The sequence below is a fragment of the Dama dama genome, chromosome 4, assembly GCF_033118175.1.
Source record: "Dama dama isolate Ldn47 chromosome 4, ASM3311817v1, whole genome shotgun sequence".
NCBI lineage: Eukaryota > Metazoa > Chordata > Mammalia > Artiodactyla > Cervidae > Dama > Dama dama.
This window is the reverse complement of record NC_083684.1, coordinates 61215225-61233082: the sequence shown is the minus strand read 5'-3', so window position 1 is coordinate 61233082 and position 17858 is coordinate 61215225. Positions and strand designations below refer to the sequence as shown.

Genomic DNA, 17858 nt, shown 5'->3' with positions numbered 1-17858 from the left:
GAGATCCATGAAATCCAGGCCCTGTGTATTGGGAGCTGAGAGTCTTAGCTGCAGGACCACCAGGGAAGTTCCTCTACCCAGTCTTTTTACATCTTTAAAAAAACTTTTTAAAGTTTTTTTTTAAATTGAAGTACAGATCTACAATGTTTCAGATGTACAGCAGTGATTCAGTTATACATGTATTCTTTCTCAGATTCTTTTCCATTATAGGTTATTACAAGATCTACTGAGTGTAGTTCCCTGTGTTATATAGTAGGTCCTTGCTTTATATATAGTTGTGTGTATCTATTAATTCCCTAACTCCTAATTTATCCCTCTTCTCCCTTCCCCTTTGGATAACCGTAAATTTGTTTTCTCTGTCTGTGAGTCTGTTTCTGTTTTGTAAATAAGTTCATTTGTATCAGGGCTTCCCAGGTGGCGCTGGTGGTAAAGAACCTGCCTGCCAATCCAGGAGGCATAAGAGACACAGGTTTGATCGCTGGGTTGAGAAGATGCCCTGGAGGAGGGCATGGCAACCCACGCCAGTATTCTTGCCCAGAGAATCCCTATGGACAGAGGAGCCTGGTGGGCTCCAGTCCATGGGGTCACACAGTTACTTTAGCCACTTCAGTTACCTGAAGCCACTTAGCGTGCACACAGCATGCATCATTTGTATCTTTTTAAGATTTCACATATAAACAGTATCATATTTGTCTTTCTCCTTTTGACTTCATTTGGTATGATAATCTCTAGGTCCATCCATGTTGCTACAAATGGCATTTCATTATTTTTATGGTTAATATTCCATGGTATATATGGTCCACATCTTCCTTATCCATTCCTGTTGATGGACCTTAGGTTGCTTCATGTCTTGGCTATTATGCTATCTTTTTTTGGCCACTCCATGTAGCATTCGGGATTCCCTGGTAGCTCAGTTGGTAAAGAATCTGCCTGCAATGCCAGAGACCCCGGTTTGATCCCTGGGTTGGGAAGATCCCCCTGGAGAAGAGAATGGCTACCCACTCCAGTATTCTAGCCAGGAAAGTTCCATGGACTGTATTGACCATGGTGTCACAAAGAGTTGGACACAGCTAAGCGACTTTCACTTCACTCACGTGGCATGCAGGTCTCCTTGAACCTGTGCCTCCTGCAGTGGAAGTGTGGAGTCCTAACCACTGGACTGCCGGGGAACTCCCCTTGCTATTGTCAATAGTCCTATGTACATTGAGATGCATGTCTTTTCAGGTTATTTTTTCTAGACATATATGCCCAGGAGTGGGATGGTGAGTTATTGTTAAAGGAAAAAGTATTTTTAAAGGAACCGCAATACTGTTCTCCATAGTGGTTATACCAATTTACATTTCTACCAGCAGTGTGGGAGGGTTCCCTTTTATCCACACCCTCTCCAGCACTTATTTGTAGACTTTGGGTGATGGCCATTCAGTCTGCTGTGAGGTGATCCTGTGGTTTTGATTTGCATTTCCCTAATAATTAGCAGTGTTGTTGAACATCTTTTCACATGCCTGTTGGCCATCTGTACGCCGTCTTTGGAGAAAGGCCTGTTTAGATCTTCTGCCCATTTTTGCCTGGGTTGTTTGTATTTTATATATTGAGCAATATGAGCTGTTTGTATATTTTGGAAATTAATCCCTTGTCAGTTGCATCATTTGAAAGTATTTTCTCCTATTCTGTAGCTGTCTTTTCATCTTATTGATTCCTTTGCTGTTCTAATGCGTCTAATTAGGTCCCATTTGTTTTTGCTTCTATTTCCATTACTCTAGGAGTCAGCTCCAAAAAAGTATTCCTGTGATTTATGTCAATGTGTTCTATGTTTTCCCCTAGTTTTATTTATAATACCTGGTCTTACACTTAAGTCAGCAATCCATTTTTTAAAAAACTTTATTTTTGCTGCACTGGGTCTTTTTTGCTGCACGTGGCCCTTCTTTAGTTGCGGCAAGCAGGGTTCCTCTTTAGTTGCAGGGTGCAGCTTTCTCATTGCAGTGGTTTCTCTTATTGTGGCACCTGAGCTTAGCAGCTCCTTGACGTGTGGGATATTCCCAAACCAGGGATCAAACCCATGTCCCCTGCATTAGCAGGCAGATTCTTAACCGCTGGACTACCAGGGAAGCCCCAATCCATCTTATTTTTGTATATGGCATTAAGAGAATGTTTTCTTCTTTTACATGTAGCTAACTGTCCAGTTGTCCCAATACCACTTATAGACAAGACGGTCTCTTCTCTTTACCATTTTATCTTGCTCTCATGCTTGCTTTGTGAAAACATGGCCCAGAGCCCCATCCCTGCACCAAGATAGGGGTATGAACGGCTCCACAAGAAATGTGTGGGAGAGCTGAAAACAAGGAAGGAAGATACAAAGGCATCAAGGACCCTTAAGGAGGGCTTCCTTACCCTATTTTAAACAGCTGGGCTGTCCCGGGACTAGCCCTAGCCTTAGTTCATACAGCTCCAGTCCTGAACACCAACCAGAGTAGGGCCATCTAAAGTCAGAAGGTGACACCCTCCTGGGGAAGACAGGAAGAGCAGTGAAGAAACCAAGCGCCCATTATCAACAAGAAATTTTATTTTTAAATCCAAGAGACCAAAACAAATAAAGAGACTCCTACCCTTGGCTGGCAGATTTAGGTGGTGACCAGGAAGGTGGGGGAGAGGATGACAGCAGGGAGAGTAGGAACACGTCCAAGCAGCCGGTGAGTGGCCTCTTCACTCCGGCGCGGCCTCCATCAAATACCCGTTCTCCGGAGCGAGATACCCGTCGCCTCCCTCGGACTCCATGTACATGTCTCGGCCGTCGTTGCCCAGACCCTCGAGCCCGTTGTCCTGGGCGCCGCCACCCCCACCGCGGGCCTCATCCCTGCCCCGATCGCCGCCCCGCTCCCCCCGCTTGTGCTCCCTGTCCCGGTCGCGATCGCGGTCCCGGCGCCGCTCCCGCTCGCTGCGGTGGCTTCGACGTCGGTCCCGGTCTCGATCCCGGCCCTTCTCCTCTGGGCCGTCTGGGCCGTCTGGACCCAGCTCCCCGGGGGGCCCGTCATCCGGGGGCGCGTCGCCGGCCTCGGAGGGCTCGGCCATGTCGCCGCCGCCACCTCCGCTGCCGCGCAGCTCCTCCTTGCGCTCCCGCTCCCGCCGTGCCCGCTCCCGGCTCCGGCTGCTGCGCCGCTTGCGGTCCCGGTCCTTGTCCTTGCTCCGCTCCCTGGAGCGCCGCCGCTCCTCCTTGTCGCGACTCCGCGAGCGCCGCCGCCGGTCCCGAGAGCGGGAGCGTCGTCGTTCCCGCTCCTTGTCTCGCTCGCGGCTCCGCTCCCGGCGCTCCCGCTCGCGGTCCCGGTCCCGGTCCCTGTGGGGCAGCGGGGAGGGGCCGGGCCTGGATGAGGTGGGCAGAGGTTTGCGGCAGGGCTCCCCCACTCACCGCCCCGCTCCCAGGACACCGGGCCCGGCCTCACCTCTCATCATAGCGGGAGGTGTCGTCCCGGCCCGAGTGCCGGATGTTGACGTCCGCGCCGCCTCTCCGGGTGCCGCCCAGGCCGCCTCCTGGGGATGGGCAGACACAGGTGGTCAGGGCGGGCGGGGACCCCGAGCCCCGGCGTCTCTGAGGCCCTGGTGCTCCCGGCTCCCGACGGCAGGCAGTGCGGAGATCAGAAGGGCACAGCGCCAGCTGGACGCGCCCTCATCGGGCTCCGAGCTCACCTCCCCCGCTGGGGAGGCCCCAGCCCCTGACAGCCCTCTCCCCGGGTTATCCCCAGCCCGAGGCACAGCCCTGATCCTTCTAACTGAAACCGAGACTCGCCTCAAAGCCCGCAGTGGCTCCCCACCGCCCAAGTCAAGGTCAGAGGCCGGCTTCCTCCCTGTCTTTCAGCACAAGGGCCCCTGGCTCTAAAGGTTCCAGGCGTTTTCCAACCTCATGGTCTCCATGTCCTTCCTGCCCAGTTTTGGGGATCATTCACAAGTTCCCCTGGAGTCTCATCTCCCTTTCTACTTAACTCCCACTGACCCTCCGCACCTTAACCTACACCTCACTTCCTCACTCAGCCTGCCCTGACTACGGGATGAGGCCCTTCTCCACCCACAGACCACACACTCTCCTCAGAACTTCAGGCAGGGTTTCCAATTTCGTGTGTGTGTGTTTGTACACGCATGTGCAAGAGAGAGCTGACTAACAGCTGCCTCTCCCTCCAGCCTGTACTGCGCCTTCAATCAGGACGCTGGACCTGCTGCGTACAGCAGCCAGGATATAAAGCTGGACGAGCAGCAAATGGCGAAGAGGACAACCGGAAGGAGCAGCAGCTAACCTCCTCCTTCATGTGGCAAACAAACTCAGGCGGAAAAGCCGCTTGCCCAGGGCGACTCAGCAAGGAAGGGCAGAGCAGAGATGTGATTCCCTGCTGACTCCAGAAGCTGCCCTCTCACTCACCCTTCTGCCCCCACTGCCTGGAAGGAAGCTTCGTGAAGCTATTTCATCTAAGGAAGAGGGTCAAAAGCGAAAAGAGGCAGCTTGGACGTGAAACATTCAAACAGGGGACAAGCCACCCAGCAGGTATGCAGAGAAACAGACCAGTGTTTTCAATGTTCAGGTCACAACCCAGCAATGGAGTCATATCACTGAATTTGAAAGGATGCAACCAACATGTTTTTTAAAAAGATAAACAGAATATAAAAATACTAGTATATACTGCCTGTAGAAAAAATAAATTACTGTTTCATCAAACTTTTGTTTGGGTTAAATGTATTTTTTTTGGCATGTACATTGGGTCAAAATGCACTGGCTATCACTATCAGAAAGTTGGAATGCCAATCAAACTAGAAGATTCTGAGATTCCAGGATTCTACAATGGGCAACAGCAGACTCTGAAGGACTCACTCCAACCCAAAGAAACCAGAGAGGGAGATGAGAACCTATCTATTGAGTTTACACTCAGCTTGGTACGTGTGTGATTTACTCAGTAAAGGCAAGTCAAGCATGAGAACAGTAGGCTGGGGGCAGAAATAAGATCAGAGGGTACTGGACCCACCTAGGGTGTCTGCCTAGTGAAGCCCATTTTCTCTGACAACTGGGTCACTCCCCCTCACTTGGTGTTGGTCCTCAACAGCCAAGTCTGGATGGCACGACCTCAGCCCCAGGTCCAGGCCCAATGCTGAGCCACTTAGGTCCACCCACCCAGAAGCGCAGACTCATCCAAGACTGCGTTGTGGAATGGCACACAGGCTCAGTGCGGAGAGACCCAGAAGAGACCAGTTCACACAGACGGCAACCAAACAAGGGACAGAGATGCCAGAGGTGGCTCTGGATGCTTAAGGCTCAGCTTCCAGGTCCTCAAGGCCCACAGACATCCCATGTCTCTGGGCTCCGAGACACTGGCGTTTCTACACCAACAGGGTCCGGAGACACTGGGGTTCTATACCAACACACCCCTTTATACTGTTCTCTGGTACCTGCCACCAATCTGACCTTGACTGAGATGGTAACTGACAACAAGAGATGACAGTGAGAGGGACTGAAAATAGGAAGCTTTGAGGGCAGTGGCTAACCACATCTCACTGCTGACTAGAAGCCTACTATGTGGTTGGTGATCAAATCAGCATTTACTCGGTAATCAATGAATGAACAGGACGGATAAGCAGGAGCAAAGTACAAGTGGATGACAGAATGACTTTTCAAGCCCCACTGCACACCACTTGCCAAGGTGGAACTGAGATTATTCCTGCTTTCTAGGATGAGGAAAATGAGACAGAAAAGGGGAGAAATCCACCTGCCAGGTAGTGCGCAAGTCAGAATGTGATCCCAGACTGGCTTCTCCAGGTCAGTACTCTCGCTCCTAATTGGTAACCCAGAATAAAAAACAAAAACAGACCAGGAGAATGCTGGAGACCGAGAGGCTGAGTTGGAGAGAGGGAGAAGGAATGTCAGCAGCCGTGCGGGGAAGAGAAAACAAAGAGCAGCAGAGGGGGGAAGAAAAGGGAGAGGAAGCCAGCAGGACCCCAAGCCCGCCGGAGCAGGACGCGCTCACCTAGCCGCCGGGGCCTCCAGCCCTTCACGGTGCGGCCCCTCTCCACGTCCACGAGCACTCTCCTGCCGTCAATCTTCTTGCCGTCTGCATGCTTGTAAGCAGCTGCAACAGATGCGGGGAAGGGGAGGGGGAGGAGTCCCCAGAGGGTCCTCTAGTCAGAAGACAGCCCGCTCCGTGGCATCCCCACCCCCACGTCAGCACACTTCGGCGCACACACACGCACGCACACAGGCCCACCAGACAGCCAGGCAACTGACAGCCAGACAACCCTCTCCCAACCTGGGAGGGGCCTGCTCCATCTCACCTCCTGCTTCCTCATCACCCCCCAAACACTCTTGGGGGGGCCGGCCCACTCCCAACCACCATGCTAACCCTAGCCACTGCCCTGGGCTCCCAGGCCAGGCCTACTCCCCTTCGACAGAGCAGCCCCCTCGCACCAAGGCGGCCAAAGTCGCTGCAAAGAAACTGGAGGTTAACTTGAGGCTGGACTCTGCGGTGGGGGAGGGCTCCTCCACAACCCCAGGCATGCACCCTGAAACATCATGCTGGGAGCAGAGGCCCAGCCGGGCAGCTCCGCACCCCAGTTCACACCGGTTTCCTTTACTGTGGTTTTTTGTTGGGGGAGGGTGAGCATGGGGGGAACAGACATCAGAACAGAAAATGAACCAGAAGGGGGCAGGAGAAATCTTTAGGAGATGGCAGGGAGTAGAAGGTGGGTTATGGGGGCCCCCTACAGCAGGTGGGGCAGAGGGAAGTGGAGGGAGGCATGGGAGTCGTGCGTTGCTACTGAAAATCCCTGCCTTACCTGCCGAGACTGTACCCACCCAGCCCCCAGCCCAGCTCTCCCTCCACACCCCAGTGCAACACGCGCCGGGAGAGGCCGAGCCCGACCTGAGCCTCAGGAAGGGTGCGGAGTAGAGGGGAGATGTGGGGAGGGGCACGTCCCGCAGGTGAGCAGGACACAGCCAAGGACAGGCTCGAGCCCGGGCCTGTCTCAAGTGGGGCTCTCGGGAGGCCAAAAAAAGTCCCTGTTTCCCAACCCCCAGCCCTGGCCGAGGGGGTCATCCTCAACCAGCCACAGCACCCGGCCCCGCCCCAGCCCTCTCCCCCCCCAAATAACAACCAGAGGAAGAGAAAAAGGTGCCATTTACCGATGCCGGCCTTGCGGGTGTCCAAACCGAGCGGGATGGGGGGGGCTCGGCAACTCCTGGGGGCCTGGCGAGGAGGCGGGCTTCCCGGGGGGGGGACACGGGACCGCTTACCTGGAGCCCCCAAGCTTACCTGAGCACGCGCACAGACCCCACACCCACCACCATGGGGTCAGCTAAAGCTACGGGGAAGGGAGCCAGGGGGTTCTAGGGAGCCGCCGGAGGGGAGAGGAACCACATCTCCTGCACCGCCTGGAGGCAGGCACAGAAAGTGGTGGACCCCAAAGAAACCTCATGGAGGCCTTGGAAGAGGGGGAGACAAGGGTTACCATGGAACTTGGGAATTTGAAGGGACTATCTTGTTTGAATTCTAAAAGGCGGCTAGGGAGGCCTTAGCAAACCTGTCCACCTTCAGCTTTTCCCCATAAAATACACACTCAGCTAGGCACAGGCCCCACCCCCTCTCAGCACATGGAATAACTTTTCCACCTTGAACTTCTCACTCCCTCCCACCATCTGCTTCAGCCCAAAGGCTGGCACACAAGGGGACAGCTTCGGGGGTCCAGGAGATGGGAGTACTGCCCACGATCCAAGGGGAAGGGGCCACTGGGCCCCTGAACCCAGAGGAGGGTAGCGGGGGAGGGATTTCAGGACTGGGGACACAGTCAAGCAAAGGACCCCTGCTCTGGTCATGTCCCAAACCCCAGAAGAGGCCCAACCCGGGAAGAACAGCAGAGAAAAATGTGATGTGTGTATCTCTAGGCTTCGCTCTCTCTCCCTCTCTTAGGTCTCCAGCCAGTGGAAGGGTTTTCAGTAAAAGCTCCAACACCTTGAGATGTTCACAACCTGTCGCTCGACCCCTCCCACAGCAATCCCCAAGTCCATGCACTCTGGAGAGCAGCTAGGCTCCACAGCCTCTCGGGAGGCTCCACTGTGACAAAGCAGACAGGACGTGGGCAGAGCACCCCAAGTCTAGCAACCAAAAAGATTCTCCAGGGCCACCACAGTGATGGCCCCGCAGAAGGGGCAAGGGCCGGGAGAGGAGGGCGGGCTGAAGGGTTCCACCAGGAGCCCTGGCCCCACTGCGTTCCCGCCGCCGTGCCACGGCCGTCGGGAAGCCAGGTATGCTGGGCGTTAAACCGAGCCCAACTGGAGAGGCCGGCTGCCCTTCCCATGGGGTGGGGGGGCGGGGGCGGGCATCTTTCCCCTCCTGGGACCAGCAAGATTATCAGAGAGCACCTGGATGGGGCCAGAAGGGACAGAGGGCACCCAACCAAGGAAAGGGTTCTGGGTGCGGGGAGGCTGAGGGGCGGCTGGGGGCGGGAGGAGGGAGGCCTCGCTGCTCCTGAGCTGCCTGGCTAAGCTGGGCTGGTGTGCGGTGCTGAGTGATCTTACCCATGATACAAACCCTTATACCAACCATACACTGAGGTGTTGTAAGGGGAGCGTAAGCATCAGCTGCAAGCCAGCTGCGTGGTGGCTGCAGTGACAATAAGAACAGTCAATTAATACGGCGGCCCCTGGACACGCCGCAGCCCTGCCCACCCCCACCCACCCATCCCTGCCCATGTGGACGCCGCCGCAGCCTCAACGGGGGCTTTGGAGATGTGGGGGCAGGCGCTGAACACGCAGACCAGCCCACTGCCCGCCGAGGAACAGGGTGGGGGGCCAGGGGTGGGGAGGTGGAGGGTCGGGTGGCCCAGGCCCAGCTCAGCTGGGGGGAGGAGAGGGCAGGTTCAAAGGCCAGTCCTCACTGCAATCTGGCCGCCCCCAAATCTGCTGGGGGAAATGGGGAGAGGCTCCCCGAAAATCCGACCCCTCCCCCCACCTCCAGCTAGCCCTAGCCCCCACCGGGTTCCCTCCTTGCCCCTGAGGTTCAACGTGTGACACTTACCTCCCCAGGTGCACACACACACACACACACACGTTGTGGGGGATTTTGGTTTTTGTTTTTTAAAAAACACGTATATAAAAAACAAAAAAAAAGATATATCAGAAACAGAGGGAGGAGGAGAAGAGACATCGCTAATGTCAGGTCTGGCGGGGAGGGGGTGGGGGACAGACGACGGGAAGGGGCTAGGGCAGCAGAGAAGAGAGAGGGTCAGAGGGCAGGGTGCAGTAGGAGGTACTCACAATGCATGTCCCTCTCGTGTTCGTACTCGATGAAGGCATAGCCCCGGGGCTTTCCTGACCGCTTACTGTAGACCATGTGTATCTGGAGGGTGGGTGGCAGGAGACAGAGGTCAGTTCTGACAAGGGGACAACTCACCATATCAATCACACAAGCCCGTGTGCCAGGCTCTGGGCTGGATGATGCCAGCAACAGATGCTTCTGACCCTCCCGTGATCCCTTCAAGGACCCAGAGTGACTGATACACTAACGGCCTTGGGCTTAGCAACTGATGTGCACAATGACCTCAAGCCCTAGCTAGAGCCCAGAGCATCGAGTAACTTCTAAACTAAATGAAGAGATGTCCGTTATACATGAAGCTCTGCTCTAGAACAAGGGTCAACCTACATTTTCTACAAATGGCCAGAGGGCAGTTATTTCCAGCTTGCAGGGCCACACAGTCTCTGTCGCACCTGCCTAACTGCCTCAGCAACAGCCGCTGCAGACAAGAGAGCGGGCCTGGCTGGACGCCAACACGCCCCGTTCGGACACCACGTGCTCAGCTTGCTGACGCGTGCTCCGAGTCAGCAGCGAGTCACCGCGGCCTCCGCGCTGTCCTTCCGCTACCCCGAGACCCCGGCACGGGTGTGCAGGCAGGACAGAAACCCAGGCCGTGGATGCTGGAGCCCGAGATGACGCAGTGCCTTCTCCCTCCCTCCACACACCTTCAATTCCAGCACCCCTGCCCTAGTCCACTCACCCTTTTGATGGGTCCATACACCTCAAACTCTCTCCGGAGCTTGGACTCTGTCGTGTCATAGTTCTACAAGGAGACAGAAACAAAGTGAGAGAAGCCCTCAAATACCCCATGGACGGAGGCTACTGTCCACACCCACGCTCTCTGTAGCCTAGGGCTCCAGGGGTCAGGAGCTCGGGACTCACCACTCTAGCCACAAAGAGAGTCTTGAAGGCATCACCCTGAGCATTGGGATCATTGTGAGGGTCCCCTGTGCAGGATAAAAAAATTCTTTAAGTATACATTGTCAGCAGTATCACAGAGCAAGAAAGAAAGAGACTGATGGACAGAGGCCCAGAACTTCTGGTCACCTGGCCACCATAGGCAGGCCCCTCTCTGAGCCCTGACTGCCCTGAAGCACAGCAGAGTCCATCTGAGTGGCTGACTTAGGCTGATTAAAGGAAGGGATGAGATTGACTTCAAGCTGACAGGATGGTGGCCAGCCTACTGCCCCCCTATTTCAGGCCTACATATCCTGAGGCCCAAGTCCCTCCCAGGTGGGAGCAGTTAAGCCCAAAGGGGCATCTCTGGAGAAGCAGCCCGATCCTGCCAGGCATCCTTCACCACCTGCAGTGCCGCAGTGCCACCCACCGGCAAGGCCTGCAACTGCAGCCCACAGGAAAACCAGCGATCAAGTAACCCTTCGATGGGAGTGGGAGAGAGCCGGGCAAAGGCTCAAAGCCCTCAGGGAGGAACCCACAGCCGGTACTGAGGCCCCGGCACTGAGGTCACAAGGGGCGGATGGGGTTAACTCCCAGCCTTACTACCGCAGACCACTGAGGACCAACCAGCTCCACAGACAGAGCCAGACTCTTACAGAACTAATTCCACAGCTGATTCAGACGGTCATGTCCACCCCTGTGCCTGCCCCTCACCTCCTCACCTGAAGCCCATCCCTCTGGGTTGTAACTGTCTGTGCTCACATGTCTCAATCTGCATCCATTCACCCAACAGGTATCTGTTAAGCGCTATGTGTCTGAAACTCCCGTAGGTGCTGGGGTAACAACAGTGAAAAAGAGGAAAAAAGACCCCTGCCTTCCTGGAGCTCATCTATTACTGCAGGGAGGCTGCCGGTAAACAACCTAAGACCAACAATCATCCAGTTCTATCTAGTAATAACAGAGCGATGGGGAGAAGCATTTTACTGGGAAGGTCAGGAAAGGCCTCACCGAAATACCATTTGACATGAAGTGTATTTAACAGGAGACAAACCTCAGCATCACCAGAGGGTAGGTGGTACCACAGGGGCATTACAGGGGACCCAATCACTGCCTGCAGGAGCGGATGGAGCCCAAACAGCAGAGAGCAGAGCTTCTGCATGAGCAGCCAAGGGTGCCTAGCAGACACAGGGAAACCACCCTGGCACAAGAGACCCTATGGTTTCTGCTTAACCAAGAGGGCCAGGAGCGTGACCCAAAGTAAAAGCTAGTGCAGCGCCCACGAATCTCAGCTAAGACGGTGGCAACGAGCTGAGGTTGATCAGCAGTTCACTGGCAGCACGCACACACCCTCGCGCCACTCCACCCTGCTGGCAGCTCTGCCCTCAGGGGATCCTTGGGCAAAGACGTTATCTATATAGCAGCCCAGAGCAGCGGCTCAAAGGATTAGACTGTGGGGTTGAGAAACAAGGAAGTATCTCAGAACTCTGACTCTTGCTAAGCGGACCCAGACTCCACAGACCTTCACTCTGTCTTAAAGACTGGAGTGACAAACCCTACCGCACTTGGAAGCTGTAAGTAAAAAACATGAAATGCATCAAGTGTTCAGTAAGGTCCCCTTGAATGGTAGCTGTTAACTGTGACAAGGCACAGCCCGTTTCTGTACCGGGGGATGGAGGCTCCTAGGGCAGAGAAAGCCTACTGTACTTGATCCATCCTTTTCGTTTCCTTTTGTATCATGGGGAAATTCAACACTTAAGGAAAGAGAGAACAGTATAATGAACCCCTCTGAACCAACCTCAATGGTTACCACATGGCAACACTGGTTACATCTCTATCCCAAGCAGTATATTAAGGCAAACTCCAGATATACAATACCACTGTAACTGCTAATAAAGACTTTAAAAAATAGTAACCACGGTACTAGTAATACACCTTCAAAAGTTAACATTAGTTCTTTATCTTCATCAAGATGCAGTGTTCAAATGTCTTCAACTGTTTCAAAACAAGATTTCTGCAGGTGGCTCATTTAAGTCAGGACCCAAACAAGCTCCACACTGACCATCTGGCTGAGGTGTCCTTTGGCTTTTTAACCCCTTTGGTTCACTCCCTTCCTACTTGCTTCCCCAGTTTTCACATTTATTTAAGGAAATTGGGTCACAAGTTTGTCCTATACAATCTCCCATATACTAAATTCAACTAACTGCATCCTCAGTGTCGTTTAACATGCCAGGATTCTTTTCCTTTTTTTTAAGGATCCTATTTTTAAAGTGAGGAAAACAATGTCCAACAAGAAAAGTGATTTCTCCAAGGCTACCCAGCTGGAAGTGGCACAGGTGGGGTTAAAACGCACGGGGTCAGACTCCAAGGCCTGTGCCCCAGGAATAGAGCTGAGAGGTTCCCCAAGTCAACTGCTGTCAACAGTTGTGTGTGCAGGTCCTAGAAGAGCTGGGGCCACAATGGTGAGCAAACTCCACCAGAATCCTGCTTCATGAACTGTGAACCAATGTAAGATAGATGTTCGTCAGTCCTGCAGACTGAAATGACCAAGCTGCAGCAGGACTCAGGGCTTCAGTGTGCAAGGGGACTCTACCCGAGCACCATGAAAGGTTTCCCTGAGGAGTGACGCTGCCAGAGACATAAAACGCAGTTGCACATACACCAAGGTACCATGTGAGACTGGCGGAATGGCCTGGGCAGAGCACCAGTGACAGGAGACCACCTGGGAAAGAAGCGGCAGGAGAAGACGCCAGTGCAGGCTGTAAGAGGGGAGGAAGCATGGGCAGAATGCACCCTCAATGGGCAGGGAAGGGACTCTGGTCTTTATGTTGAAAGCAAAAGGAAGCTGTATAGGAATTCCCTAGAGACCCAGTGGTTAGGACTCTGCACTTTCACTGCAGAGGACCCGAATTCAATCCCTGGTTGGGGAATGAAGATCCTGAGGGCAACATGGGACAGCCCAAAGCGGGGTTGGGGGGAGCTGTTACCAGAGAAAGGTATAATCAAGAGTTGTATTTCAAAAGGCCCCACAGGACTTGCAGGGGACAGAGATATAAGTAAATTCATTAGACTGTGTGTCCAAGCTAGAGGGGCCTTCGGTGGTGGTGGAAACAGAATGTTCAGATTTGTGACATTTACAGAATAGCATGGGTAGGTCTTGGCGACAATCTGGGGAGACAGCAAGAAAAGGTGTTAAAAGCAAACTGAGTGGAAACAACTGGTCGTGACTTGCAAAGCTGGATGACCATGTTCCAGGGAAGGAAACACTGAAAGAAGACCAGGCTGGTGAGGAGAGGAAATCCTGATTGTGGTCCAGACACAGTGCAAGATGCCTCTGAGGCATCCAAGAAGACAGGAACACAGTGAGGGCCAGAGCTCAGCGTTGAGACACACAGGTATCTGGCTGTCAGTGTCTGTCTGATGAGCTCCATAAGCAATGGACTCCTCCAGGGAATGTGACTCAGAGAGATGTGATTCACCGGAGCCTCACGAGCACGGGAGAAAAACCCGTCTTTTGACTACACAGTCCTTGCTCTAACAAGAAAAGGCCACCTGAGGTTGATATGGGACTCTTTTGTGAAGTCTGGTTAATGACTACAACATCCCTCCCCCAAACTCCAATTCCTCCTGTACCTGGAAGGGAGGAAGCCCTCCCAGCCCAAGGGCCAGAGAGCTGAGGTGGAACCAGAACTGCCTCATGAGCCTGGACCTCACTGCCTTGGCCTGGGAGACCCAGCTGGGCAGTGACCACCCCTCTAAGTGCAGACTCCTGCAGGAGGCAGCCCAGAGTACAAGGCTCCCTTCCTGTCTGCCCTTATTCCATGCTCTCCTGCTTAAAAGCCTAAACCAAATATAGGCCTTGGCAAATAGTGGAGGCTAAAAAAGTGAACTGACAACAACCCACATTCCCAGATGAGAGTCCTGGGGTGGACCTGGGGGACAGAAACACAAGCATCTTGAACAAGAGATGAAAAGAGGAAAGAGACTTACACATTTTTAGCTCTGTCTCGACTTCCTGCTGTCGCCGCTCAATCTTTTCCCGTCTCTGTCAGGAGAAAAGTAGACAACTGAATACAGATAGAAGGGCCCTGAGGTCAGGGAATATCCTGAAGTAAGATGCAAAAAAGAAAAAAAAAAAAGACGTGAGGCAGAAGGCAAACATTACATACCTTCCTCTCCATGCGTTCCTCCCGGGTTTCTGCTCGAGTTGGAGGAGGGGCATCTCGAGGGTCCTGGGAACAAGAAGGGTGACAGCGGTGGGAGGACGGGAAAAACAGCCAGGAACAGCCAATCAAGAAATACAAACATCTTGGCCACACTCTCCTGCACGTTTACACACACGCCCACACAAACATGGACAGTTTCCAGGCCAGTGGAGGCAGGGGAACAGTCCAGATCAAAGCGTGGTCTCAAAAAAACAAAAAAGCCGTGGTCCGCAGACCAATGCAATCTGTGAACAGTTACTGGTCTGTGACAAGAGAAATAGAAAAACTGAGACGAAATATGCAGAAATATCTACAGCAATCTAACAGAGCAGTTTTACGCTCGTTGTACTTAGAAGTGTGATTTTCTTTAACTCTGTATTCTCTAAAAATACTAGGAAAGATAAAACAATCCTCTTGCATTTGTCAAGAGCATCGATCTGCAGTCTTCTATCATATCACACTGTGAGTATCACAGTACTCGTTCTCTATCACAGACAGGAAACGGGACCAGGCCTGAAGCAGAAGGAGCTGACAGTGCAGAGCTCGGGGGTAAACAACTGGACGCCCTCTGAGGGCCAGGGCAGTTCTTAAAGGCCTCAGCAAGCTCTCACCAAATAGTAACTGGCACATGACCCTCGTCTGCCACACACCTATAGTTATTAAATTAGTTTAATTGGCTAATAACATTTTCCAAGTACCGGTTCACTGAGGGTGGCAAGTCTCACTAAAGAATCAATCTTCTGTCATCTCACTATCAACTTCTGCTCCGCAACTTCCTCCTCCTCCCCTTTCCCACTCATGCCAGATCATCCTTCTTCTGACTTCTGGCTGCGTGCCAACATACTCAGGTATTCTTTGATCACCTTAAGAGGTGGACCGTTGTTATCCCAATTTCACAAACGAAAAAACTGAGGTCCATGAGCCTAAGTCATTTACTTATGTTTGTCCTGAGGGTACAAAGCTGAAATTCTCAAGACCACCACCTTAACAACACATTACCTGGTGTTAACCCTTTAATGACAAAAATGGTAAATAAAATAATACTGACCTTTCCTGACTGCTTGGTGCCAAGCCCCATAACAAAATTTTCAATTAATTCTGTCAATTATTACAAAGAAGATATAAACATTCCCTTGCTATAGATGAAGCGACCACAGGACTATGAGGATCTGCCACTTGTCCAAGGTTACACAGCCAATAAATGTGCCAAGGACTATTTAACTCGACAGTCTGAATCCTCAACAGGTAGTTACTGTCACAAACTTCTGAACTGTCACAAAAACTCAACAATGGATACATAATGAACCTCGATCAAGACAAGAAAACTGGGACTTTCCTGATGGTCCAGGGGCTAAAACTCCTCGCTCCCAGTGCAGGGGGCCTGGGCTCCATTTCCATCTCTGGTCAGGAAACTAGATCCCACATGCCACAACTAACAGTTCCCATGCACGACTAAAACAGGGCGCAGCTAAATAAAGAAATAATAATCACCCGGCCTAGAAAACTGGCCAGACACTAGACTCCCCAATCCAGCCCCTCGACCCCCCAGAACCCAACCCAGGTCCAAGTCTGCTCCCTGAACTCACCTCAAACTCTCGGATGTAGGGCGCGATGCCACAGTAAGGTTGATTGTGGTGTTTCTCATGTGGCAGTTTCTCCAGGGGTGGGAGGTATGGGATGGGGTCACGGGGAGCAAAGAGGGCCAGAAGGTTGGGCGGCAGGAACTGGGTCATCTTGCCAAGTCTGAGAGCAGAAGCCTTATATTAGGGCGGGCTGGGGGAGATGAAGCCCCTATAACCCCTTGACTCCCACGACAAGAAGGAAGTAGAGGCAAAATCTCAGTATCAAAACAGGTTCTGTACAGCGTGTTCCTAAGTCACAGGGAAAAGGAGTAAATCTGAATGAAAGAGGGTTATGGTGGGAGGGCTGTGTGAAGACTGGCCAAGCCGGTAAGGGAAACAAAGACTGAAAAAGGGTTTCTGAGTAGTGAAATCTCAGAGTCCTGGGCAAGGAACCGCGGGGCTGAGGGTCCGGGAGTGGTTGTGGGGACATCAAGGATTCTGAGAAGGGGAGTCTAGGGCAGTGGCGGCTGGTGGTCCCACACCGTGGATAACAGGTTACGAGGCGAGGGTCGCAGGAAGTCTTCGATTAAGAAGGGTCAAAAGTAGCAAGCCTCTCAAGCCAGGCGGTTGTGGGTAATAGATCTGGACCCCACAGGCGAAATGAATTGTGGGTAAGGGTCCGCGGAGGCGACACGAAAAAAAGCAACATACCGCAAGGGCCTGTGGCTAAGTGCTGAGGGGGAGAGGGGCTATGGAAAGAAAGCTTAAGTGACCAGAGAACTCTGGATAAGGGGTGCAAAAAGGTGCTGTGACGGTGGCGCGGGAAAGGGACCCGGCCGCGGGGAAAGGACCGAGGCCCACCGCAGGGGCTTGTGGGTAGCGGCCCCGCACCCGGTAAGGCCACTCTGTCACACTCACCCGCCGCGCGGCGCCCTCCTCGGCCTAGCGACGGTCCGGGGGCTCGCGGCGGCTCCGGCGGCCCCTCAGCAGCGGATTCTCCGGCTCTCGCCCCGACTCCGGCGGCGTCCGCGTCCCTCAGTCTCTGTCGCCCGCCTAGCGCGCGCACCAGGCCGCAGCTCACGAGCCCGCGCGGCCTCGGCTCGCGACAGGGCCAAGGGGGTGGGAACAGCCTCAAATCCCTCCGCCGTTCGCAAGGCGCACGCGCTACGCCAGTCAATCACAACTCACTCACAGGGACCCTGGTGCCGCCGCAGGCACTGCGCACGCGCGAAGCCACTACCCCAGCCTTCCGGCGTCTTGGACGCTTTTGCCGCGGCAGGCTGGGAGTCACAGTGCGCACGCGCGCTGAGCCCTAAGCGGTCCCCTTCCACCTCGCGCTCTGGACTCCAACCGCCTCTGTCCGCGAGACTCTTCTCGATGCTCCACCCCTTTCCCTAACACACTTCCCGGATCTTGGGCGCATGCGTGTATGGTCAGTTACCAGTATTATACCCTTCCGCCGCCTAGCAAAGAGTCCCTACGTGGAGGATGTGATTACCTAAGCTGTTAAGTCAATAACCTCTCCATCTAGCGCACCATATACTCGACACTGTTTGGATTCTGGGGATGAAGCATGTGACTAAACAAAGTCTTCCTTTTTTGAGCTTGCATCGTGCGGAGGGAGACAATAAGGTCATTAAAATTAACTTCTGATAGTAGCCGTCACAATAAAGAAAGGGCAGAAAAAGGTGTTCAGCTGTGAAAGAGCAGCTATTTTAAAAAGGGCGACGGGGCTTCGTTGGTGGTGTAGTGGTTAAGATTCCGCATTTCCACTGCAGGGGGCGCAGGTTCAATCCCTGGTCAGAGAACTAAGATCCCGCATGCAGTGTGTTGCAGTCAAATAGAAAAAAAAAATTTTTGAAAAGGATGATAATGGAAGGCTC

The 17858-nt window shown here is 53.4% G+C and overlaps 1 protein-coding gene across 3 annotated transcripts; it reads right to left on the bottom strand.

Moving 5' to 3' along the window:
* Nucleotides 1-1885: 1885 nt before the first annotated feature.
* SNRNP70 (small nuclear ribonucleoprotein U1 subunit 70) lies at nucleotides 1886-17110 on the bottom strand. Of its 3 annotated transcripts, XR_009692483.1 has the most exons (11): nucleotides 16894-17108; nucleotides 16000-16156; nucleotides 14378-14440; nucleotides 14199-14253; nucleotides 10197-10261; nucleotides 10015-10077; nucleotides 9278-9359; nucleotides 5997-6098; nucleotides 3435-3522; nucleotides 2604-3355; nucleotides 1886-2501 (listed from the first exon to the last, which is right to left on the bottom strand). XR_009692483.1 is itself a non-coding variant. In XM_061139808.1 (10 exons), exons 2-10 carry the CDS (start codon nucleotides 16144-16146, stop codon nucleotides 2701-2703), a joined length of 1293 nt encoding a protein of 430 aa, XP_060995791.1. In that variant the 5' UTR covers nucleotides 16147-16156; nucleotides 16894-17110; the 3' UTR covers nucleotides 2543-2700. The 3 variants fall into 3 exon arrangements, 2 of the variants coding, with proteins under 2 accessions (XP_060995791.1, XP_060995790.1); XM_061139808.1 differs by lacking the exon at nucleotides 1886-2501 and having other exon boundaries at nucleotides 2543-3328; nucleotides 16894-17110; XM_061139807.1 differs by lacking the exon at nucleotides 1886-2501 and having other exon boundaries at nucleotides 2543-3355.
* Nucleotides 17111-17858: the final 748 nt, after the last annotated feature.